Here is a 26,527-nt window from a genome sequence, read left to right as displayed (position 1 = left end):
TTACCGTTAACCTCTACAAGTTTCTATGGAAGGGAAAACCGAAGAGCTCGAGGAAAAACCCCTTAAGCCAGTGGGGAGAGAACTTGCAAACTCAACGCAGAAGGAGTTGTTCCGAGTTTTCACCCAGTGCCACAAGCTGGTATCGAACCCGGCTCCTCTAGCCGCGAGGTGAAAGTGCTAACCACTCCGCCACCCCACCTTGACTGGGTAGGTAGGTAGGTAGGTAGGTAGGTAGGTTTGGCAATGTTAAATCATTGAAATTTATATTTATGTAGCGGAAATTGTTTGAACTTAAGAAAATATTTTCGTCTGCCTCGTGTTTTTATAGTTTTTAACTTTTTACAATGAAACAAGGAAAAGCGTTCAGTTTAATTTTCCAAGAACACAACTTTACTGTTTTTTTCAAAAGTAAATAAGAGACAAATAATGGAAAATATATATTGTTTAATTAGATATTACAATATGTGGCTACTAAAACAAAACAGTCAGCTTCCTCCACTAATTAAAATCAGTTTCCACGACTAAACCAAAGAAAAACCCGTTACTACTTCTTATTTCGAATGTCTAGCAGACCAAATTATATGTACACGCATATATGTTAATCTAGTAACACTGCCTGCCGTAAGATGGCACTGTAGGCTTAGGTTAAAGTTTTAGCTCGAGCTACGTTATCCCTTTTTAGGGATTTTCCAACCTAAATGGGATTTTATCCCTTTTTTAGGGATTTTCCGACCTAAAAGGGATTTTATCCCTTTTTTAGGGATTTTCCGACCTAAAAGAGATTTTATTTTGGAAGAGAGGGAAAAAAGGGAAAATTAAAAGATTTTTCGAAAATTAAGGATTTTGGGAATTTTTCTAATTTTCGCTAGAAATATTTTGGTCTAGTACTTCAAATACCGCGCCTCTACCTTTATTGGAATCCAAGAATGAAATTAACTATTTAACTGGGATTCGGAAGTGTGTCCAGGGCAGGGGCGTAGGAACGTTCTAGAAGTTGGAGGGGGCAAAGATAAACGAAAAGGGGTCTGGAGAATGGTTTTTAATTTTTAATGGAGTGCAGCTTCTCCGAATGCATGTGTACTTGTTACTACTATGTAAATTGGCGGGAAAAGACTGAAATTTAAACACAGTTGAGGTTCTATAAACTGTATATGCTTTTAAAATGATAATTTGAGCCTTTTGAAGATTTCAACTGACCAAAGGTTGGAGGGGGCAATAACATTAGTTGCCCCTCCCAGCAAAATTCTAGGGAGGGGCATTGCCCCCCCTGCCCCTCCCGGTTCCTACGCCCCTGGTCCAGGGCCGGATTAACAATATTGGGGGCCCTGTGCAAAATAGAATTTGGGGCTCCCTAAAAAATTTAAAGCTGTACTTTTTGACTCTAACGCCAATGTGGTTATAAACATAAAATGGCAAAAGCAACATTTATTTGGGAAATGGGGAGCCCTAACCTCGGGAGCCCCTGTGCCAGGGCACACTGGGCACAGGCCTTAATAAGGCCCTGAGTGTGTCATAGATTTTAAAATATTTTTAAGAAAACAATTTTTCTTTATATAAGGACTAAAAATGATAAATCTTATTGTTTTAGTTAAACAATTTGTGAAAGGGATAAAAAGGGAAGCAGTGCATTCATATTACTAGATTTTAGAACTACAACGCCCTCTTCCATATTGGGATCGCCTAATCTGTTACAGCCTTGCCAGACTTACGATAATTATCGTAAACTACGATAATTTCCGGCAAATTTTATAAACGTACAATAATTACTACGCCATACGATATCGTACACTATTTTCGATAATTCAACCTGGGCGTACCATAATTTGTTTTTAATGAATTCGGAAAGCGACTAACAGCTACTGGGGCTACCTGTAGGTCTTAAAGGCAGACATGGCATTCGCAGAGAAAAAGACATGGATCATCTTTATTCTCTTGTCCCTCGCCGATACTCGGAACTAATCTCGTAAAAAGTCTGAAAATAGTTGACGGTGACTAGGTCGTTTTTCTTCTCTATTTGTGGGCGTGGTGCTTCCACTATATCTAAGGACCTTTGTTTCTTTTTCAGCCAGAGAGCTTTAAATTTCTGTATAATCTCCCAAGTGACGTTAAAGAGAGGATGAACAAATTTCACATTTCCGTCAACAAGTTTAACAGAAGCTGGAGATTATGGGCGCTAGCAAAGTTCGGATAAAATTTCCGTAATGTAATTCCTTGACATTTCCGGGTTTTCCCAGATCAAATTGCCAAATATTCCCTGACCATTTTTTTAGAATAAATAAATGGTTTGAGGTAAAATCTTGAAAAATATTTATTACGTATTTGTAATACATCTTTCGAAAATTTATTTGACTGATTTTTTTGGTCATTTTAAAATTCCATTATTTTTTTCTAACATTTTCAAATTCCCTCACCTTTTGGGGACATTTTCAAATTCCCTGACTTTTCCCTGACCTTTTGGGGACATTTTCAAATTCCCTGACTTTTCCCTGACCTTTTGGAGACATTTTCAAATTCCCTGACTTTTCCCTGACCTTTTGGAAACATTTTCGAATTCCCCGACTTTTCTCTGACCTTTTGGAAACATTTTCGAATTCCCTGACTTTTCTCTGACCTTTTGGAAAAAATTCTAATTCCCTGACTTTTCCCTGACCTTTTGGAGACATTTTCAAATTCCCTGACTTTTCCCTGACCTTTTGGAGACATTTTCAAATTCCCTGACTTTTCCCTGACCTTTTGGAGACATTTTCAAATTCCCTGACTTTTCCCTGACCTTTTGGAGACATTTTCAAATTCCCTGACTTTTCCCTGACCTTTTGGAGACATTTTCAAATTCCCTGACTTTTCCCTGACCTTTTGGAGACATTTTCAAATTCCCTGACTTTTCCAGGTTTTCCAGGTCATGTACGACCTCCGGCTAATTACGTTAAAAACAAGTAGCAGTCGACTTTTCTATTTAGTTCATACTCCCTTTAAGAATAAGGCTTTGGGTAGCGCCTCTTCAAACTCGACAAACAACCTGGTTGTCGTTAATTTCTGACAGAATACCAAGAATTTATTAACATACACCCATGAAACAGCTCGTCGCAACCACCTATACCATTGTTGCTAATGCGTGGCGGAAATTACACCACGTGTACAGGATAAGCTGCTTTCTAATTGGCCTTATAGCTTTGGCACTGTCGTATAAGGTTTAGTGGCTTCAAGGTTATTCAACTTAAAGAGGTTCGATTACGTAAGCTTTCAAATGGCGCCTGTAAGTCAGACTTTTTTTCCCTAAAGCCCCTTTTTTATCTTTATTGTATGGGTGCCATCTAACTTTGTTAATTACCTTGAGTTAAGATAGCCCTAATTTTAAATAAATATTAACGAAAAATAAAAGTTATAAAAGTAAACAAATTATATTATATCAAGAACTAATTGATTATATTATTTTCACAATGAACAAAGTTTTCTTATTTTGTCACGTGTTTCTATTTATCTGCAATAGAGGGTGCTGTTGACAAATCAACATAAAATCGCCTCCTTCACCCCGATAGGGGAAGAAAGTTTGACTTATGTGGGACACGCTACAGCCCCGTTATTCAACCTCCTAAAAGTTGAATAGCCCTGGTGATATGTTTTGTTTCCTTTGTAAATTCTGGGCTTTCTCAATCTGTTAATAGCCGTATTAATATTCCTTTTCTAATTTCAATCTTACTATGTCAAGCCACAGACCACCTACCCCAGGAAGGACTTGCATCAACCTGGGAAAAAGGTGTCTCAAAAGTGATGCAAACAGAAAATAGCACGTGAAAAATATTTATTTGTCAAGAAAAAAAGCTGTTCGCGAGTCAACTTTTACAATACATTTCTATTGTAGCGCATGCTTGTCTATGTACAATAAAACTGCCTCTACTTGCCGTGAGATGGCGTGCTCTAAAAAGCCGCTTCACATTCGAGACATAAAAAAATTGAAATTATTACCAGCTAGGAGCAACAAACACAAGGAGAACGCAGCTAGCCTTAAAACACGCTAACGCAGTGTCGTGTACAAATTTCATTGGACGAGCCTTTACGCCGAACGTATTACGGGTGGGGGGAAGACCATTTCCGAAATTTCACCTTCCGACGGCAGCAGGCGCTAAAGCGTCTAACCAATGAAAACTGTACACATGAAAATGCACGACTTTAAACGGGTTGCGTTCTCTTTGTGTAGGGTGTTGTGTTTGTTGCTCCTAGCCACCAGCGATACATGTCCCTTTTGTGGTAGGTGGTCTGTAATCAAGCTAACCACTGTATCAAATGTTACTGTATAACATAAAGTATTAATATACATGAAAAGCGTCAAATATTCAGCGCTCACGCACATTTAATGCTAAAAAGCTCGATCCAAATAATTCACGTTTTTCTCTGACCAAAGCACTGTTCCTACAGCATTGTTTTCTACGCTATAAAATAGGGCAAAACTGTATATTCTCTCTGGATCAGTACGTTTTCCAAGAGCAACACTTGTTGAGTTTAATAAGGTTTCTGTTGGTTCGCTTATTTTTCGAGCAAACGAAATTAGTTACAAGGAAATATATTTGTAGGATATGTCGCAATGGATTGTCGGAATGTAATCCACTGAGTTTAGTTTCCCACTTTGTACGTTTGGAAATTGAGAAACCTGCCGTTACACGTGATAGTTGAAACCATATATATAAACACTCGTATGTATGGCTCTGTATAATATTTCCATAGATAAAATTTCAACTAGACCTCGTTTCAAGCGGAAAATACCATAGGTGTCTCCATAAAATACGAAAGGTCACTAGCTATAGCATAAGAGTATAATATTTTACATAAGTGTGACACTTCCTATTCTTCACATGCAAAAGTTTTTGCGTTTCCAATCTATAAAATTGATGACGCGTTTTTCTTCCCGGAACACGGAGTGACGCAATTTACGTCATATTTCGTGAACACGGAGTGACGCAATTTACGTCATATTTCGTGAACACGAAGTGACGCAATTTCCGAAATATTCCGTAAACACGAAGTGACGCCATTTACAAAATATTCCATGAACACGGACTGACGCAATTTACGAAATATTCCGTGAACAAGGAGTGACGCAATTCACGTCATATTCCGTGAACAAGGAGTGACGCAATTCACGTCATATTCCGTGAACACGGAGTGATGCAATTTACGTCATATTTCGTGAACACGGAGTGACGCAATTTACGTCATATTTCGTGAACACGAAGTGACGCAATTTCCGAAATATTCCGTAAACACGAAGTGACGCCATTTACAAAATATTCCATGAACACGGACTGACGCAATTTACGAAATATTCCGTGAACAAGGAGTGACGCAATTCACGTCATATTCCGTGAACACGGAGTGATGCAATTTACGTCATATTTCGTGAACACGGAGTGACGCAATTCACGTCATATTCCGTGAACACGGAGTGATGCAATTTACGTCATATTTCGTGAACACGGAGTGACGCAATTTACGTCATATTTCTTGAACACGAAGTGACGCAATTTCCGAAATATTCCGTAAACACGAAGTGACGCCATTTACAAAATATTCCATGAACACGGACTGACGCAATTTACGAAATATTCCGTGAACAAGGAGTGACGCAATTCACGTCATATTCCGTGAACACAGCTTCATTAGAGATAATTCCTTTATGGCATTTAAACCACCGGAGGTCGAAATGGAAGACAATGTTTCAGAGACCATTCTTTTAATGTAACTAAAATCATTGTACTACGCCAAAAGTTCATTTTGTTGCCAAATTTAATTCATAAATTGGAACAGAGAATATGATACAATTTCAGTAAAAAAAAACACGCCCTCAGTCTTTTCTCGCGTAATTTTAACCCCTTTTTTGCATTGGAGGTGAATTTGAACATGATTTCAGGGTACGTCCTATTTTGCGGAAAGAATATTTTGCATACATTTGCAAAACTAGTGCGAACCGGCAATTTTCAAGACCTATTTTGCGGAAAGAATATTTTGCATACTTTGGCAAAACTAGTGCGAACTGGCAATTTTCAAGACCTATTTTGCGGAAAGAATATTTTGCATACTTTGGCAAAACTAGTGCGAACTGGCAATTTTCAAGACCTATTTTGCGGAAAGAATATTTTGCATACTTTGGCAAAACTAGTGCGAACTGGCAATTTTCAAGACCTATTTTGCGTAAAGAATATTTTGCATACTTTGGCAAAACTAGTGCGAACTGGCAATTTTCAAGACCTATTTTGCGGAAAGAATATTTTGCAGCCTTTGGCAAAACTAGTGCGAACTGGAAATTTTCAAGACCTATTTTGCGGAAAGAATATTTTGCATACTTTGGCAAAACTAGTGCGAACTGGCAATTTTCAAGACCTATTTTGCGGCAAGAATATTTTGCATACATTTGTAAAACTAATGCGCACTGGCAATTTTCAAGACCTATTTTTCGGAAAGAATATTTTGCATACATTTGCAAAACTAGTGCGAACTGGCAATTTTCAAGACCTATTTTTCGGAAAGAATATTTTGCATACTTTTGCAAAACTAGTGCGAACTGGCAATTTTCAAGAATAGCGCCCCCTCCTATATATTTGTTTTGATTGTGCTATAATATAGTATTTTTCGCAAGGAATCTATTGCATTAAAAATGAATACTTAAGGAGATGTAGTTAATTAAAAATTATCCAAAGACTATACATTGGCGCTTCGCCCACTCGCTTCGCTCGAGCGCTGGGGGCGCCTACCCAACCCCATACTAAAAAACGTCATGGGTCATCTATAACGCGACCTAGAGGACAGTACCAAGCCTAAAGCCCCATTTTCATGCTCGCTGGTATCGGGTAAATATATCGACAAAATCCGCTTCCGCTACACACTTCACTTTCCGCGTCGATCTGCTTCAAACAGATATTTTAGCTTTATTTTCACGCTTGCGAGTGGCGGATGCGAATTTTGACGATTTTTATCCGCTACCAGCGAGCAAGAAAATGGACATTAAAGCTTGTTTTCCACTGGCGCGCGCAACAACCCGTTTCTCAGTTTTGAAACATTCAAACGTTTTTACGCGCGTAAAGAAAAAACATTATGACGCGCGCTAGTGGAAAACAAGCTTTACGCATCAAGTATATAATTTTAAATTAACTATATCTCCTTAAGTATTCATTTCCGAAAGATAATTTTAACGGCAATATAATCCTTGCGAAAAATACTATATAATAGCACAATCAAAACAAATATGTAGGAGGGGGCGCTATTCTGGAAAATAGCCGCATTAGCTACGTTCACACTAGTTTTGCAAAAGTATGCAAAATAGGTCTTCCCAAAAAAGGTAGACATTCTTAGTTTTTGCTTGTTGAGTTAGATAAAGTATTTGGCATTTTGAGTTTTTCAATTTTACGGGTTTGATATGTGGAAAACCTTTTTCAAAATGTTTCTACTCTAGTACCATCATCGCGGCTTATGTAGAGAAGGTTCGTCTGCTATTAACTCCAAGTAATCATAGATGGCGATACTTAGTTACTTATCAGAAGCAGACGAATATTCGTACAGTGCCACCGCTTAATTTCCCAATCTGGCTGCGAGGATCGTTTTGAAATCTCTACGTAATTATTATTAATTAATACTAGTAATAATAGTTAATTAGTAATTAATTATTAATTATTAATAACTAGTAATAATAGTTAATTAGTAATTAATTATTAATAATTAATAACTGGTAATAATAGTTAATTAGTAATTAATTATTATTAATTAATAACTAGTAATAATAGTTAATTAGTAATTAATTATTAATAATTAATAACTAGTAATAATAGTTAATTAGTAATTAATTATTAATAATTAATAACTAGTAATAATAGTTAATTAGTAATTAATTATTAATAATTAATAACTAGTAATAATAGTTAATTAGTAATTAATTATTAATAATTAATAACTAGTAATAATAGTTAATTAGTAATTAATTATTAATAATTAATAACTAGTAATAATAGTTAATTAGTAATTAATTATTAATAATTAATAACTAGTAATAATAGTTAATTAGTAATTAATTATTAATAATTAATAACTAGTAATAATAGTTAATTAGTAATTAATTATTAATAATTAATAATTAAAATATAAATAATAAAATTTTGAAAAACCATTTTTAAAATGCATTTTGTATTTTCATTTATAGCTGCCAAAACTATATTTAGGGCTGTGCGAGTAGTGGTTTTAGGCAATCGAGTCGGGTATCGAGTACCAAATTTTTTTCATCGAGTATTCGAGTCGAGTAATATTGAAGTCGAGTCGAGTAATCGAGTAATTGGTTAAGGGGAAACTTTCCCTTATTCGAGTCGAGTAAGTAAAAAACCTTCGAGTAATATTTTTAACGAGTCAGGTTATTGAGTACTTGATTAGGAGCTAGTTTTATTCGAGTAATTATGAAATTAAATTTAAAAGGAGTATAAAGCAACTTTCAATACTGAAAATATTCCTTTAATTTAAATGAACTACAGTTTCTACAACTCTGTAGGTACCGTTTATTGCCCCGCAAAAAGTTGTAAAAACCCCTCTTTGAACTTTGAGGTAACGAGGAGAGAAAAGCAAAATACTCGACGAGTTAAGAGAGCAGCTTATTCGAGTAATCGGGTTCCCGAATATGCAATTTTTAGGTTCTCTGTAGTCGACGAATATTCTCCAATTACTTATTCGATGTCGAGTTCGAGTACTTGACCTCAAAAATGGCCGAGTACTCGATGATGTTCGAGTACTCGCACAGCCCTAACTATATTACATTTTACATTTAGAAAAACCAATTTTCAAAATGCAGTTTGTATTTTGCATTTTGTGTTATGGAGATAGTATTTTGCATTTTACATTTTGCATTTTGAATTATGGAGAAAAAATTTGACATTTTATATTGGGCATTTTGAATAACCTTTGATTGTAAAGGAGTAAACATTTCGTTTCCCGTGCGACTTCAAGCACCTGAAGACAAAAGCAGAGTCCTGGAGTTTGTTTACGCCCGTGCAAGCTAAGAGGAAACTAAAGCTCAACAGTTTCCAATTTTGGATGTTTAGCCGCTGTTATTGTATTTGTGAATGGGAGCGCTCTTTAATGTTTCACTAAACTCAGATGGCATTTATCACTAATTTATACTCAACCGGTACACTGTTGTCTCACGAAATATTATGTAATGCCTCTTTTGATCTCCTGTAGAAAACACAGGTTGCGTAATTGATTATTATTTGTTCGTTTCTAAACGTATTTATTCGGAAATAAAGTTCGTTAGATTTTATAGGATTTGATAAAATCATAAGTAAATGAACCGATGTTATCAGACTGCTATACTCCCCATCATAGATAAAATAACTTCGTATATAGATAGGAAACTTCATGTTGTAGTAGTGACGCCAGAATTTTGGCCGACATCTGGTGGCGGCACCCGAATAATATTATTTGGTGAAGTTCGCACTACACGAAGTCCGTACTAGAACCTGGGTGTAACGCAATCCCAATTGCAAAGGCTTAAGCGAGCTATATGCATTAAAAGTACTTTTTTCTTGAACTGAGAGCTAATTTAAAAAAAAGCACTAAAGAAATAGCATCCAGTAAAGATTTCAAGTTTGTTTTAAACGCTATTTCTTGTATATTTGAAGATATTTACCTTGCAAATTACGTTTATTCCCAAAACTCCGACCTCAAATTCCTCAATGCGTTCTACGCTCTTGAGAACACAGCCAACTGGCGCAGTCACTAGATGTCAGAACAATCTCGTGAGAGTCAGTTTGCCCCATTGAAGTTTCCTATCTATATACGAAGTTATATTGTCTATGCTCCCCATGTTGGAGGCGTTTTCCTTAAGAAGTTACATTTTTTCCTCGAATTTGAAATTTTGCGCGCTCCTAGGCCTAAAAAAAAGTTTTTGTTTTAATGAAAAACATTTTTATACATAGAAATAGCAACAATTCGCAAGTGCAATTTATCACGTCAAAAGACGGGAATGGAAATTAGCTTTTATTTGACTCGATTTTCTCATCATTTTCATAAGGAAAACGCACTCCGATTCTGAGCGCTATTAAAGAGTAAGTTGCAAATTATTCGTTACCGCCTTAATATTACTTTTAAACGAAGTTTCGTTGCTTCACGTTTCGTAGATAATTAGATATAATTAAAAGAACGGGAAATGTTTTTTTTTTAATTTTGCCGTGGTCATTGACGTCATTGACAACGAGTTATATCATTGGTCGCTTTACCCAACATACAGTTTAGGCTTGCATACAAATTCTTGGTGCCACTATAGTGCTACTAATTCCATGGACGAAAACAAAAAAACCCTATTGAACCATGGGATTCTACTAACAGAATTTTTTATACGGTGCTCGTGCTCCGTGCGCGGCGCACGGTGCGCCGTAGAGTCGAGCAATTTGATTCATCGTGCAGTTAAAATTAGAGAGCGCGCTCAAATTTTTGTTTGTGTTGAGGTCGAGCGAAAACGCACGAGACCCACTACACGGAAATATTAGGAAGCGCGCTCTCCAAATAATAACACTTTTTATACATGTATGCGCCGCGTGATTTGAAAAGATAATTTCTAGGCTTTTATTTTTTATTTCGATAATAAGCCTAATATTACGATTAAAAATCTCTGGTTTGAAAACTTCTACAGGTAAACAGAATCGCTCCACTTCAGTTCCTTCTATTTTAGGAATAAAACTACAGCTTCGATTTGCCCCAAATTGCTCGTGCTACGGTGGAGAAAAATTCGCGGAAAATTTCAGGATTTTGGGGAGCGAAAAAGGTCAGTTTAGGACTCAAAATTAGTACACTTAGGCTTGGAAATTTGTTTCGACAATCACATTTTTGGATAGAGAACGTCCAGGGCTTCAAAACAAGCCCACATTCATTCGTTTTTATTGCTATCGATTTTTCGTGCAACCAACACTTTAAAGGGCAACGCAAGTGGTCATGCAGGGGGGGAGCTATATTTTCTTCAACAAGCCGTAAGTAGGTTTTCCAAGGATGATTTTATACAGCGCGAAAGTCTTATTCTCCTTGGTGTAGCCACGTGGCGCAATTTCGCTCTCATTCGCGAATTTTTCGATTTTCTTCGCTGAGTTAGCTCGCAATCAACGAATCCAGGAATTTAGGCCTAGCTTAATTTATTTATTATGGAGAAAAGAACTGGGTTAGTTTCCGAGAGTTGGAATTTGATATTTTCGATTTAACAATGTTTTGGAATAAAATTATTTGTGAATTGAATATTTTTAATAATGGAAGTTGAAACATTAGGCCTTGGACGCGGTAAATCTCTGCCGCTAGCCTCACATTGGATTAAGAAAAAGCAACACCACACACACTCCTATATCCCGTCTCCCTTAACGATTTCCCTATCATTATACCCCGACAGAATATTTATCTTTTTTTATTACATTTATTTTGTAGAAGTTTAGGATCCGATTTGTCGGTAAGCACGGAGACTTCACTTTCCTCGGCCATTTTCGCGACAGAGGGAAATGGCAGATAGCGCATGCGCAGTCGTTCTTTTTATCTATAAGATAATTTACCCCCCTGCGTGGTCACTTGCGTTGCCCTTTAAGTACGAGTTATTAGTAAGTTTTTAAATTTCTTCAAATTTGTTTAGGATTTAGCTATATTATCCCTTTTAATTATGGACTTATCTACTTTTTCGCGTATTTTATCACCCTTTAAGTTAAGATGATTGTAAATTTGTTAAAATTCAAATTTAAATTTAATTTAATTGTGTGTACTTAAATGTCCGCGACATCGTGTTATATCTACATACGAATTAACGAGGACGATTTTTACACAAATTAAGCTGAAGATGGCGCCACTGAACACTTGAGGGCTTTCCCGCTTCGATTTAATGAGGACGAACGCTCGGTGGCGCGTTGCATTTAACACGTGAGTGACGTGACACTTGGAATGCGCCCCCTAGTGTTAAGTGTCGCCTCTTCAGCATAGTTGGTGCAAAAATGTGTCTTATTGGAATACTTCAACAAATTCCCGATGTTTTTTACGCCTCGCAAAACAAATCATTCTCTTTCTAACATTTTCACTAGAATTCGCTATTTCACAATCGAATACATCTAGTTTAAATGGAGTCAAGCCCTAAGCAACATGAGATGAAATAGGAACCCAAAAATAATTTGACACTGAAAGCGCGGGGCCCTAGATAATTAGATATAATTAAAAGAACGGGAAATGTTTTTTTTTTAATTTTGCCGTGGTCATTGACGTCATTGACAACGAGTTATATCATTGGTCGCTTTACCCAACATACAGTTTAGGCTTGCATACAAATTCTTGGTGCCACTATAGTGCTACTAATTCCATGGACGAAAACAAAAAAACCCTATTGAACCATGGGATTCTACTAACAGAATTTTTTATACGGTGCTCGTGCTCCGTGCGCGGCGCACGGTGCGCCGTAGAGTCGAGCAATTTGATTCATCGTGCAGTTAAAATTAGAGAGCGCGCTCAAATTTTTGTTTGTGTTGAGGTCGAGCGAAAACGCACGAGACCCACTACACGGAAATATTAGGAAGCGCGCTCTCCAAATAATAACACTTTTTATACATGTATGCGCCGCGTGATTTGAAAAGATAATTTCTAGGCTTTTATTTTTTATTTCGATAATAAGCCTAATATTACGATTAAAAATCTCTGGTTTGAAAACTTCTACAGGTAAACAGAATCGCTCCACTTCAGTTCCTTCTATTTTAGGAATAAAACTACAGCTTCGATTTGCCCCAAATTGCTCGTGCTACGGTGGAGAAAAATTCGCGGAAAATTTCAGGATTTTGGGGAGCGAAAAAGGTCAGTTTAGGACTCAAAATTAGTACACTTAGGCTTGGAAATTTGTTTCGACAATCACATTTTTGGATAGAGAACGTCCAGGGCTTCAAAACAAGCCCACATTCATTCGTTTTTATTGCTATCGATTTTTCGTGCAACCAACACTTTAAAGGGCAACGCAAGTGGTCATGCAGGGGGGGAGCTATATTTTCTTCAACAAGCCGTAAGTAGGTTTTCCAAGGATGATTTTATACAGCGCGAAAGTCTTATTCTCCTTGGTGTAGCCACGTGGCGCAATTTCGCTCTCATTCGCGAATTTTTCGATTTTCTTCGCTGAGTTAGCTCGCAATCAACGAATCCAGGAATTTAGGCCTAGCTTAATTTATTTATTATGGAGAAAAGAACTGGGTTAGTTTCCGAGAGTTGGAATTTGATATTTTCGATTTAACAATGTTTTGGAATAAAATTATTTGTGAATTGAATATTTTTAATAATGGAAGTTGAAACATTAGGCCTTGGACGCGGTAAATCTCTGCCGCTAGCCTCACATTGGATTAAGAAAAAGCAACACCACACACACTCCTATATCCCGTCTCCCTTAACGATTTCCCTATCATTATACCCCGACAGAATATTTATCTTTTTTTATTACATTTATTTTGTAGAAGTTTAGGATCCGATTTGTCGGTAAGCACGGAGACTTCACTTTCCTCGGCCATTTTCGCGACAGAGGGAAATGGCAGATAGCGCATGCGCAGTCGTTCTTTTTATCTATAAGATAATTTACCCCCCTGCGTGGTCACTTGCGTTGCCCTTTAAGTACGAGTTATTAGTAAGTTTTTAAATTTCTTCAAATTTGTTTAGGATTTAGCTATATTATCCCTTTTAATTATGGACTTATCTACTTTTTCGCGTATTTTATCACCCTTTAAGTTAAGATGATTGTAAATTTGTTAAAATTCAAATTTAAATTTAATTTAATTGTGTGTACTTAAATGTCCGCGACATCGTGTTATATCTACATACGAATTAACGAGGACGATTTTTACACAAATTAAGCTGAAGATGGCGCCACTGAACACTTGAGGGCTTTCCCGCTTCGATTTAATGAGGACGAACGCTCGGTGGCGCGTTGCATTTAACACGTGAGTGACGTGACACTTGGAATGCGCCCCCTAGTGTTAAGTGTCGCCTCTTCAGCATAGTTGGTGCAAAAATGTGTCTTATTGGAATACTTCAACAAATTCCCGATGTTTTTTACGCCTCGCAAAACAAATCATTCTCTTTCTAACATTTTCACTAGAATTCGCTATTTCACAATCGAATACATCTAGTTTAAATGGAGTCAAGCCCTAAGCAACATGAGATGAAATAGGAACCCAAAAATAATTTGACACTGAAAGCGCGGGGCCCTAGGCGGTCGCCTAGCTCGCCTTCCTAACGGCGGCCCTGAGTCCATACACCTGTGGTTGACGTACCCCTCCTATCAACGCGTATGATGCTGACAGCTAGAAGCAACAAACGCAGCATCCCACACAAGGAGAACGCAACCCGTCAAAAGACGTACATTTTGTTGTGTACAGTTTTCATTGGTTAGACGCTTTAGCACCTGCTGCCGTCGGAAGGGGAAAATGCGTAAATTGTCTTCCCCCCGCCCGTAAAACGTTCAGTTTAAAGGTTCTTCCAATGAAATTTGTACACAACACGGGCGTTAGCGTGTTTAAAGGATTGCTTCGTTCTCCTTGTGTTTGTTGCTCCATGCTGCCAGTAAAGGTTAAACTTCAAAATGAAGCGGAGACAACACGCGCAATACCCGAATCCGAAACACTTGCTTTGATTACTTGATTTACGGGCTGGTTTGTTATTATAAATTATATCAGTAACTCTGTAATTAACCCAGTCTCTAATTATATATGTTACTTCAGATAGCATTGTGTAAATACAGTATCGTAATACATAGTATTACTTCACGTACGAGCGTGCACATAATCGAGATACCATACCGTTATGACGTCTCTGACGAAGCAATATAAACCCGATTGGAAAGACTGTCTTATACTAATGTCTTATCAGTTGAATGGCATTACGAGAAGGGGAAAAACCCGAGGCAGGATTTAGTGCAAATGTAGCACTAGCTCCAGCTGCGATTTAATTACTTTCTTCCATACAAATATTGCGGTGGGAAAATAAACTAAGATATTTTAGGTGGTTTACTTAAATTACTTCGTTTCGTGTCATTTCAATTTCATATCGTACCAGTAAATTACACACGTATATACTAGGAATGTCCTAAGCTCCATTAACACCATGCTGAGCACGAGTCTAGAAAAACTGGTCGGGCTTAAACTACGTTGAATGTAAGTCGTTATACAGGGTTCATACAACTAATGGAACCCGATTTCCCTGATTTTTCAAGGTGCAAGATAAACACAATTAAACTTCGATTTACAGATAAGTTCATTTTATGATTGTCATTTAAACTAAATTGGTTCTCAAGGTTGTTCAAAATGAAAAATGGAAAATGGAAAATACTTTCTCCATAACCCAAATGTAAAATGCAAAATACTTTCTCCATAACTCAAAATGTAAAATGTAAAATGCAAAATACTTTCTCCATAACTCAAAATACAAAATGAAAAATGTAAAATACAAAATATTTTCTCCATAACTCAAAATGCAAAATACTTTTTCTATAACTCAAAATGCAAAATGCAAAATATTTTTTCTATAACTCAAAATGCAAAATGTAAAATACTTTCTCCATATTCACAATGTAAAATGCAAAATACTTTCTCCATAACTCAAAATGCAAAATGTAAAATACTTTCTCCATATTCACAATGTAAAATGCAAAATACTTTCTCCATAACTCAAAATGCAAAATGTAAAATACTTTCTCCATATTCACAATGTAAAATGCAAAATACTTTCTCCATAACTCAAAATGCAAAATCATTTTTCATAATTAAACTCCCCAATGTCACGGAGCGCTTTTTTTTCTTTTTTTTTGATAGACACAAATCGGTGTCGACTCAATGCCTTAGACACCAGCACACAATAACTGATTAATCAGGGTGAGATAAGTGTAACGGCCACGCCAACGGGGGGATACGTGGGGACACCCGTGGCGGAGGTATTCCGACCACCCGTTGGGGGATACCAAACGGCCATCCACAAACTCTGCCTCCCAGACGCTTGGGATTACAGGAATACGCCACTACTCCCGGCTCACGGAGCGCTTTTAATAATAAATCGCAATCTAATAATAAAGTCTTTAAGAAATCCACCGCCAAAAAGAAGCCGATTAAATGCGTTTTTTATCGTAGCTTTAAAAGAAAACTGCTCTTCAGAAATTGATTTTTCTGAGGAAATCCCCGCGGGGGGTACGGTTGCAAGCGCAGAAATATTATATGTGACATTTAAAAAATAAGGTTTATCTCTGTTGTACTTATTTGAAAGAAAAGTTAAAAATATCTTTTGCTGGTCGCAATGGAGGAGTGATAACTTAAGTCAATAATTAAACCCATAAGTATGTCATTTAGTCGAAGGGATTACTGTGTGAAGCGAGAAAGGACCTAAAAAGATAAACGCGTCTACCGAGAAAAATACGTAACTTAGCAACGAATTATAACTTGACGGTCCTGCATCACCACTTGGCTTCAAAAATTAATATTCATTCCACAGAAAATATAGAAGGGGAATAGCAACTCGGACAATTAACTTTCGGTAATGTTATGACTTAAGCCTTGCCCATTGAACTATGTGTTAACCGAAAGTACCCTGACCTTCGCAACTCTCGAGATTCTAAATCCTTGTTAAAACTAGAGTTGCTATTCCTCATTTATATTTTCTATAGTAATTCTTAGGCATGCGTGAGTACTCGATCGAAACGCCTTAGTTGAAAATCTCGAAAATGGTTCGAGCCTGATATCGAGGTCTAGGCTTAACTTTCGAGTACTCGAAACTATTAATAAGAATAATAATAAAAAAAGTGACATAATTACCAAAAGTGTGTCAATCGGACCTATTTCTTAATGAATGTTAGGAGCGAAATACAAGTTGGGAGGGGAGAAGGGGAAGTATGCCTTGGGGAGGGAAGGAAGTTAAAACCAACAAATAACGCCTCGTAGTGAGGAACGGAGGAACTAAGTAGCACTGGTCAAAGTTAGTGTATTAGAGCATTCATTAAACCTTTTGCATACGAAAGTACAGGGATTGTCACACTTTTGGTAATTATGTCACTTTTGTATCAAGGCACTACTCGCGAGCTTTTAAAAATGGCGGGAAAAGCTATTAAACAAATTCCCTTTGGTTCCGCCTTAAGATCTCTTATTGGGTGAAGTACAAGTCCTTGTTGTTTCTGATTGGTCACCGATTTTAAATGTAGAAAACTAAACTAAAACCATAAGTTCCATAACGTAGGGTGCCCTAGCTGTTTATTGTCAGTTGTAGTCGGTTTAACAGTTCACTATTTTCTTGTTAAAATCCCTTGTATGGCCAGTGAGTAATTTAGATTTTACAAATATGGCATCAAAATCAAATAAACGTAAGACCTCTGGCAGTAAATATTATTTTAATGAAGAAATTTTAGAACCTAGTGATGAAAGTGATAGTGATAGCTTTGATATAATCAGATATTGAAAAATAATAGTTACTAGTTATTTCTTGTCAATAAATCTAGTTTTATTTTTTTGAAATGTTTTACTTAATAAACACAATTATTCAGAGCCTTTTTAAGCTAAATCTATCATCGAGTACTCGAAACCCCCTTTTATCGAGCGAAGCCTAATTATTTGAGTACTCGAAACCCCTTTTTAAGCTAAGCCTAATGATTCGAGTACTCGAAACCACTTCTTAAGCTAAGCCTAATGATTCGAGTACTCGAAACCACTTCTTAAGCTAAGCCTAATGATTCGAGTACTCGAAACCACTTCTTAAGCTAAGCCTAATGATTCGAGTACTCGAAACCACTTCTTAAGCTAAGCCTAATGATTCGAGTACTCGAAACCACTTCTTAAGCTAAGCCTAATGATTCGAGTACTCGAAACCACTTCTTAAGCTAAGCCTAATGATTCGAGTACTCGAAACCACTTCTTAAGCTAAGCCTAATGATTCGAGTACTCGAAAACACTTTTTAAGCTCGAAAGTTCGATAAAATTTTAAAGCTCGGCTCGATATTCGAAAAGTGACATTTTTCATACTCGAATCTCGCGCATGCCTAAAATTCTATAAACGGCTCCCGGTTAAATTTAACACGCTGAAGATAGGGAACTGACACACTTACACGTGAAAAAATATCATTAATTTATGGTAATACACGTAAAAATATTGCCTAGTAAAAAACTTGTAGATTTCAACTCCCCTTAGATTTCTTTTCTTGAAATTTGAATTTGAAAAACACGAATTTTCCCGAGAGTAATTCTCAAATCAACGAAAGTGCATTTCGAAAAAGTGGGGTTAACTTTAGGCTTCCAGTTGTAAAAGAGTAATTGATAAACTGCTTATGCAAATTTGACTCGTTGCGCGAAATTAATGTAAAAAAGAACATTCCAAAATAGAAAGAATAATTTGTCTACCACCGGCAATGCAGCTGCGAGATCAGTACGCAGCCATTTGTAAATTAGGGAAGCAGCGAAACGCTAAGAACCGTCAATTCGCGAATTTCGCGTGCGAGACTTTCAGTTAGTACGTGGGGTGTAATTAGCGGAATGGCCAGACAGTTTCAGCTGCTTTCACGCTTAATCTGCTTTGAGCTAAAATGCCTTTTTTCCTTCCTCTTCTTCAACCCCGAAACTAAAGGTGGAAGCCCTGATTTTAGCTAATTATAGCTTAATGCCTAGAACATTTTTTAGCTCGAGATTGAACCCGAGCTTACCCTAAAAAATAATAACGTTTATGCTATTAAAACGTTTAAAAAATTAATAATCGTAATTATATGAAAATTTAAATCATTAAAATTTCAAAACTACTCTATAAAACATTTTAAAAATTAATAATCGTAATTATATGAAAATTTAAATCATTAAAATTTCAAAATTACTCTATAAAACATTTTAAAAATTAATAATCGTAATTATATGAAAATTTAAATCATTAAAATTTCAAAATTACTCTATAAAACATTTTAAAAATTAATAATCGTAATTATATGAAAATTTAAATCATTAAAATTTCAAAATTACTCTATAAAACATTTTAAAAATTAATAATCGTAATTATATGAAAATTGAAACCACTAAAATTGTAAAATTATAGTATTAAACCTTCCAAAATTTAGTAATCATAATTAAGAAAATTTATACCCCTAAAATATTTTAAAATTTTGTAATCATAATTAAGCAAATTTATGCTCCTAAAATATTTCAAAATTTTGTAATCAAAATTAAAAAAGTGTATGCTTCTAATATATTTAAAAATTTTGTAATCATAATTAAGAAAATGTATGCTTCTCAAATATTTAAAAATTTTGTAATCATAATTAAGAAAATGTATGCTTGAAACATTTTAAAATTTTGTAATCATAATTAAGAAAATGTATGCTTAAAACCATTTTAAAATTTGGCAATCGTAATTAAAAACATATATGCTATTAATACATTTGCTGCAGGAATTTCGCGCCACGATGTTGGAAACAATGCAATTAGTGTGATAAGGTATGAGTTAATTTTGAAAGAGCGACACGATAGCTCGGGTACAAGCGCTGCAAGTAAGAAAATGAAACAGACCTGCTATTCATGGTATAGTAGATAATAGGGTTGTACATGGAATTGGACATGGCCACCCAGTAGATGAAGAGGAAAATATGCTGGATGTAGTTGTTCTGGTTGACTTCCGGATTGTAGTAGACGTACAAGAAGTAGACGTGGTAAGGAAGCCAACACGTCGCGAAGATTAACACCACCGTGACCAGCATACGAACCACCTAAAAATGGAAAAACCACATGTCGATTCACAAATTGTTCATTAGGCAACCAATATTTTTAATGGAAGACATCAGAGGTTTGATTTTCACGCTTTTATTTATACTAGATGGCGCTAATTTCTAGATTTGGGTGATTGAAATCAACTGTTTTTTTAAATCATTGATTTAAATAACACAACGTATTTCAATGGCGGGATAAAAAATGGAAAAACCACATGTCGATTAACAAATTGTTCATTAGGAAACCAATATTTTGAATGGAATACATCAGAGGTTTGATTTTCACGCTTTTATTTATACTAGATGGCGCCAATTTGCAGATTTCGCCGTTTAAATCAACTTTTTTTTAAATCATTGATTTAAATCACACAACGTATTTCAATGGCGGAATAAAAAATGAAAAAAAAATAAGTTCTTAAAAAATTAAAATGCCTAAAAAATCTGAACAAACTAAAATATTTTATTTAATTAAAATTTAATTCAAGATTGAAGTGAAATATCCGTTAATTATACGGGAAAATCGCCATTAATTGTATAAAAATCAACAAATTAATTAAAATAAAAAAATTGATTGATTGGATTTTTATTAAAAAAAAATAAAAAAAGTGCCAACCCTGCTAATTTCAACTTTATGATTTATTTCCAAAAAACCAATTTCTAAGATTATATTAGACAAAAATAAGTAAAAGTTTAACTCGGGAAAAATCGTCATAAAAAGAAACGAAAAACCTTTAGCTAATTTCAAATATCTATGTTTCAACCTGCTGGGACCATCTGGCAAGCCTTCGGGTATTAATAAATTAGCCCATAATTGCTTTACCTCGATCGGTCTTTAGACACCTATCATTTAGTGATACAATTTTAAGGCTTTTTTACAAATGTCACAGGATCGTTTGAATTTTTTTGTGGACGGAAAAGGAGGAGCTATGCGAAATTCAACCAGAGTTTTTAAAAAGATTCTTTTACCCTTTAGGCCTAGTTGTTCAAACGAAATTTTGCACAAACAAATGATTTTTAATTCTTACACAAGTAATACTACTATTACTAAATATGGTGATTAAAAGTAATAAATGCGTTTAATATTAATATTTAAATTAATTTTGGTTGGAAATTAAAGACTTGTCTTTCATTGTAATTATTTGAAGCCAAAAGTGACATAATTACAAAAAGTGTGTCAATCGGACCTATTTCATAATGAATGTTAATAGCGAAATATAAGTTGGGGGGGTATGATTTGGGGAGGGAAGGAAATTAAAACCAACAAATAACGCCTCGTGGTGAGGAACGGAGGAACTAAGTTAGTGTATTTTTGGATTTTTCGTCGTTCTGTGGAGATGCTATCGCCATCTACCTACAATATAATACCATAGACTCAAACCAGATCCAGAAAGGCGACAATAAATAGTCTTTTATGTGGTCGATCTCGAGTTGAGCATTCATTAAACCTTTCGCATACGAAAGTACAGGGTTTGTCACACTTTTGGTAATTATGTCACTTTTGTTGAAGCTAAAAAACCAACCGTTGGTCAATCATTGGCCACTAAATCGACGACTTTAAATGTAAAAAGTAAACTACTTATTTATAAACAAAATTCCCAAAGTAACAGTTTCCGAAAGTCGCAACATATTCAATTTCACCCCACCCTTAATATTCTTTCAAACCGAACGTGTTTCAAGTGAATAAGTTACATAAGCACTCTCTCGTAAGAGATATGTTATATAATTCTATTGAATGTAAGGTTAAGATAAACTGCGTTAAATTTGATTGTAATAACCGTTACTAAACCTAGGCTTAGCGAGTGGTCTAAAGTGATTTTACCAACTTAAAAAATCGTCATAATACTGTAAAGGTTTTACATCAAGCCTCGGTTGCTTCAATTTAAAATCATGTTTACAATTAATAGAATTATTTTAAACAGTTCTTTAAAAATATATTTTCGACCTAGCAACTCTCCACTCGTCGCCGTTAAAACAAAACCACGTATCTTTTCGGTGGCCTTTTTGATGAAAATTTATTTTTAATTTTGCAGGGACTTGTGAAATCGCGTGTTAGGTTTTTACACGCGAGTTAATTTTATAGTTAAATAATATCGTTTCAATATTGAATTTATGAGGATTTTAATTTAAAAAATATTTTGCTAAAGGGGAATTTTTAGAGATACGTGGTTTTGTGTCATGAAGTGAGATAGGTGCTGAAAATAAGCAAGATTTAAAAAAAATAAATCCAATTGCAACCTATTAATATTTTTAATGTTATATACGTAAATTGGGGTGTAGAATCTAAATATGTCAATTTTGAAAAAACCACGTATCTCAAGTTACGTGGTTTTGTTTTAACGGCGACGAACTGGTCTTACATAAATTTGGGTTAATTTTGTTCTAAACGGTTCCAGTGTGTTTTAGTATTAAATGATCTGTAAAGCCAAAATGTCCTTAAGTTCATCCAAATTATAAAATTATCATATACATTTACAATGTATAAAATAGTTATCTCATAAAGAAAAATAGGCGAGTTCGCGTTGATAATTAAAGGCTTTAATCATTTAATGTTTTAGTTTAGCGACTTCAACTACCGCGCATTGCGTCGGATTCTAAGGCAAACATTTTGTCGAAGAGCCTATTTCAACTTTCCCTAAGAAATTGAGGATACTTAGGGGGTGTTTTTGTTTACTGTTTGTATAGTGCGAAACAAGAGATCGTTAGTTAGTCATACGGTTGTATTGCTCCTTTTTACTCTAGATAAAGATGGGCTTATATTGAAAAACAAATAATAGTAAGTTTAATTACTAAATTATTAAATTTTCAATAAAATAATAAACAGCTAGGCTAATTCCCAAGGCACCACCTTAGGCCTAAGTCATCAAGCGACTTTTGAAGCCTTTAATTCAAGTGGCCGGGTTACAATACGTAGGAGGGTGGTGGCAAGCCCTTCACGTCTCGCGAGCCAACAGCTCCCTACACTAACTATTACCGTTAACCTACACAAGTTTTTATGGAAGGGGAAACCGAAGAGCTCGGGGGAAAACCCCTTAAACCAGTGGGGAGAGAATTTGCAAACTCAACGCAAAAGGAGTTGTTCCGAGTTTTCACCCAGTGCCACAAGCTGGGATCGAAACCGGCTCCTCTTACTGCGAGGCGTAAATGCTAACCACTCCGCCACCCCAAGGGCTAGATAGTGGTAAAAAAGTTATAGAACCGTTTATCATAATAAAAAATTCGGTTCCTGTTTCGGTTATTATTTTTAAAACAAATATCGGATCCGGTTCTGGATACGGTTACCAAATTTAGATATTATCGGTTCCGGTTATCCGTTGCATCCCTATTTCTCAGTTTAAATAATTATATTCTTGCTAATGGATAATATAATGAACGTCTCTTACTCTTTGTTTGGATTTGATCGACTCTCTCTGGCGATCCGTGACGACAGCGCCTATGCCCTTGCTTCCCCACAGGACGTTGCACATGGCGATGTACGTGTACGCCATGCAGAGCATCGGAAGAATGTAGTTCATTATTAGAATAACCGTGTTGTATCTGCGAAAGAAGAAAATGGTACGTTAAAAACATGACAAATTAAACAGACTTTGCGATTTAAAGAAACTTCAAAACTAGTGTAATGTTCAATAATTGATGAAAACGTGGCCTTAATGTTATAAGGTAGTTTCTTTTCACCTGTTCTCGGACTAAAAGTGTACTCTTTTTACCCTAAAACGTGTTATTCGCCTGTTCCGGGGATGAGAATTACTCCGCCCCATAAACCGAGGGGCAGGTCACTTCCATTTTGGGTGCGTCTTAATCATAGTAAAATGATAAATCAGGGTAATCGTGATTAAATCAGGGTAATCAAGATTAAAAAATCTAATCACGATTTAAACGCAATTTAATCATTCTAATCATGATCTAATCTTTTTAATCAGGGTAATCAAGATTAAAAAATCTAATCACGATTTAAACGCGATATAATCATTCTAATCATGATCTAATCTTTTTAATTAGATTTAATAATTTTAATTAGATTTAATAATTTTAATTAGATTTAATAATTTTAATTAGATTTAATAATTTTAATTAGATTTAATAATTTTAATTAGATTTAATAATTTTAATTAGGTTTAATCATTTTAATTAGATTTAATCATTTTAATTAGATTTAATCAATATAATCGGTCGAATAGAGAATTTATCATTAAATCAAAAATAAAGTACGATTTAATCATACTAATCACGATATAATTTTTTTAATCACGATATAATCATTTTAATCAGATTTAATCATTTAATCATGATTAAATCAGATTTAAACATTCTAATCATGATTAAACGTGATTAAATCAACTTAATCGTGATTAAATTGAATTTAATCGAAATAATCACGATTAAATCGGATTTAATCTTTTGAGAGGTGCGTCGTTAATCAAGGAAGTGACATGCCCCTCGCCATAAACTATTCGCTTGTTCCGGAGTATTAGGACTACTCTTTTTACTCTGAAAGGCCACAGGCAGCCATTTTTTAAAACCGTTTTTACTCCGACTCTAATTATTCACCACCCCAGAATCGGTGTAAAATGACGTCATAGCCTTACTTTTCTTACTCACTCCGAAATCCCGGAACAAGCGAAAAAAAAACCACCTATTAATTAACATGAGTAATGTGTACTTTTAAACGTTATCATTTTGATCTAGTCCTTTTAAATGAAATTTCAAAGGGCAGGGCGTATCGGTGCCCTATCCCTGGGCTCAGGGCGTTTAGCCTGTTCCCTCAACGCAAGATATTATACATGGCCAGGCAGACTGGAATATTTTTGTATAGCCTTTTTAAGCTATATTTTACTAAAGATTTCGCATTTGCAACCATTTCCCATAACTATTTCCGTGGATTTTCCCCATCTTAAAATTTAAATTCCCTTGCATTTCCCTGACTTTTAATACAATTTTTAAAATTTCCTTATTTTTAGACCCATTTTTAAATTCCAGGAATTTTATAGGATTTCCAGGTTTACCAGGGACTAAGGAAAATTGAGAGAGAGGTGCATGGGAATAGATTTTTTTAATTTTAATTTTTATGTCAAATGGAATGGGAATGGATGAAAAATGGAACTTTCGGGATGGAAATGGATGGGAATGCCATTTTCCAGTTCGGGAATGAATAGGAATGGAAAACGTTATGTCAAATGGAATGGGAATGGATGGAAAAGGGAACTTTCGGGATGGAAATGGATGAGAATACAATTTTCCAGTTCGGGAATGGATGGGAATGGAAAACGTTATGTCAAATGGAATGGGAATGGATGGAAAATTGAACTTTCGGGATGGAAATGGATCGGAATACATTTTTCCAGTTCGGAAATGGACGGAACTGGAACAATTATGTCAAATGGAATTAGAATGGATGGAAAACGGAACTTTCGGGATCGAAATGGGTGAGAATACAATTTTCCAGTTCGGGAATGGATGGGAATGGAAAACGTTATGTCAAATGGAATGGAAATGGATGGAAAAGGGAACTTTCGGGATGGAAATGGATCGGAATACATTTTTCCAGTTCGGAAATGGACGGAACTGGAACAATTATGTCAAATGGAATTAGAATGGATGGAAAACGGAACTTTCGGGATCGAAATGGGTGAGAATACAATTTTCCAGTTCGGGAATGGATGGGAATGGAAAACGTTATGTCAAATGGAATGGAAATGGATGGAAAAGGGAACTTTCGGGATGGAAATGGATCGGAATACATTTTTCCAGTTCGGAAATGGATGGAAATGGAACAATTATGTCAAATGGAATTAGAATGGATGGAAAAGGGAACTTTCGGGATGGAAATGGATGATAATACAATTTTCCAGTTCGGGAATGGATGGGAATACTATTTTCCAGTTCGGAAATGGACGGGAATGGAAATTTATGTCAAATGGAATTAGAATGGATGGGAAATGGAACTTTCGGGATGGAAATGTATGGAAAAGGAAACTTTCGGGATGGAAATGGATGAGAATGCAATTTTCAAGTTCGTGAATAGACGTGAATGTATTTTTCCTTTTCTTTACGATTTTTATCAAAGCGCTAAGCTGGCTCACAGCGAAACGAGCGCGTCGATCGTAAAAAATTTTCCGAAATGGTGTAGAGGACTGACTATAAGGGATAATGGCACTTGGCTCGGCGGGGTAAAGGCGATAAAATGTTTCTATTCTCTAACGTAGGTGTTAGTGTCTCCCCTCTTGTTTTTGGCTGGATGACAGAAGTAAGGGGATATTTTTGTTTTATTTTTGGTTTTGTTTTAAAATTTCGGGAATGTGCCTTACTGTGTCGCGTTTGGATTTTACAATCCGTCAATCGCCGCTGATGGTTCCTGGGGCCTTTGGCGGGAAAATGAGTTCAGAAACTTCTGAACCACTTACAAACCCTATTGTAAAACAATTAATGCTAAAATGATAGTGAAATATTTAGTTTATAATTTAGATTTAGCGAGCGTTATTTTAGGGACGAAAATTAGAGGAACGAAAAGCACATTTGAAGTCGACAATATTATCTTTTTGCTTGGAAAACTTTACAAGTAGTTTTAATTGAAAGTTCAAGTAATATTTTAGTCATTTAATATTTTATTGAGTTAATTCCCTAAATCCCGACAAAAAATGCTACTAAATCCCGACAAAAAATGCTACCAAATACCGACCAAAAATGATACCAAATCCCGACCAAAAATCCTACTAAATCCCGACAAAAAATGCTACTAAATCCGGAACAAAAATCCTACTAAATCCCGACAAAAAATGCTACTAAATCCCGATAAAAAATTAT

At 35.5% G+C, this 26,527-nt stretch overlaps 1 protein-coding gene across 3 annotated transcripts in view; it reads right to left on the bottom strand.

Moving 5' to 3' along the window:
- Positions 1-26,527, bottom strand: part of LOC149926405 (tachykinin-like peptides receptor 86C) — a 151,652-nt gene that overhangs the window by 34,546 nt on the left and 90,579 nt on the right. For all 3 annotated transcript variants that reach the window (XM_090158712.1, XM_090158714.1, XM_090158713.1), the window contains exons 4-5: positions 23,110-23,263; positions 19,533-19,729 (exon numbers count right to left, since the gene is read on the bottom strand). In XM_090158712.1, the coding sequence (XP_090014838.1) occupies positions 19,533-19,729; positions 23,110-23,263 (351 nt within the window). The remainder of the gene's footprint in view (positions 1-19,532; positions 19,730-23,109; positions 23,264-26,527) is intronic.

Source organism: Leiobunum rupestre, chromosome 9 (genome assembly GCF_980474605.1).
Source record: "Leiobunum rupestre chromosome 9, qqLeiRupe1.1.hap1, whole genome shotgun sequence".
In the NCBI taxonomy this organism is placed as follows: domain Eukaryota; kingdom Metazoa; phylum Arthropoda; class Arachnida; order Opiliones; family Sclerosomatidae; genus Leiobunum; species Leiobunum rupestre.
Note: the sequence above shows the minus strand (reverse complement) of the source record. Positions and strands in the feature narration are given on the sequence as shown.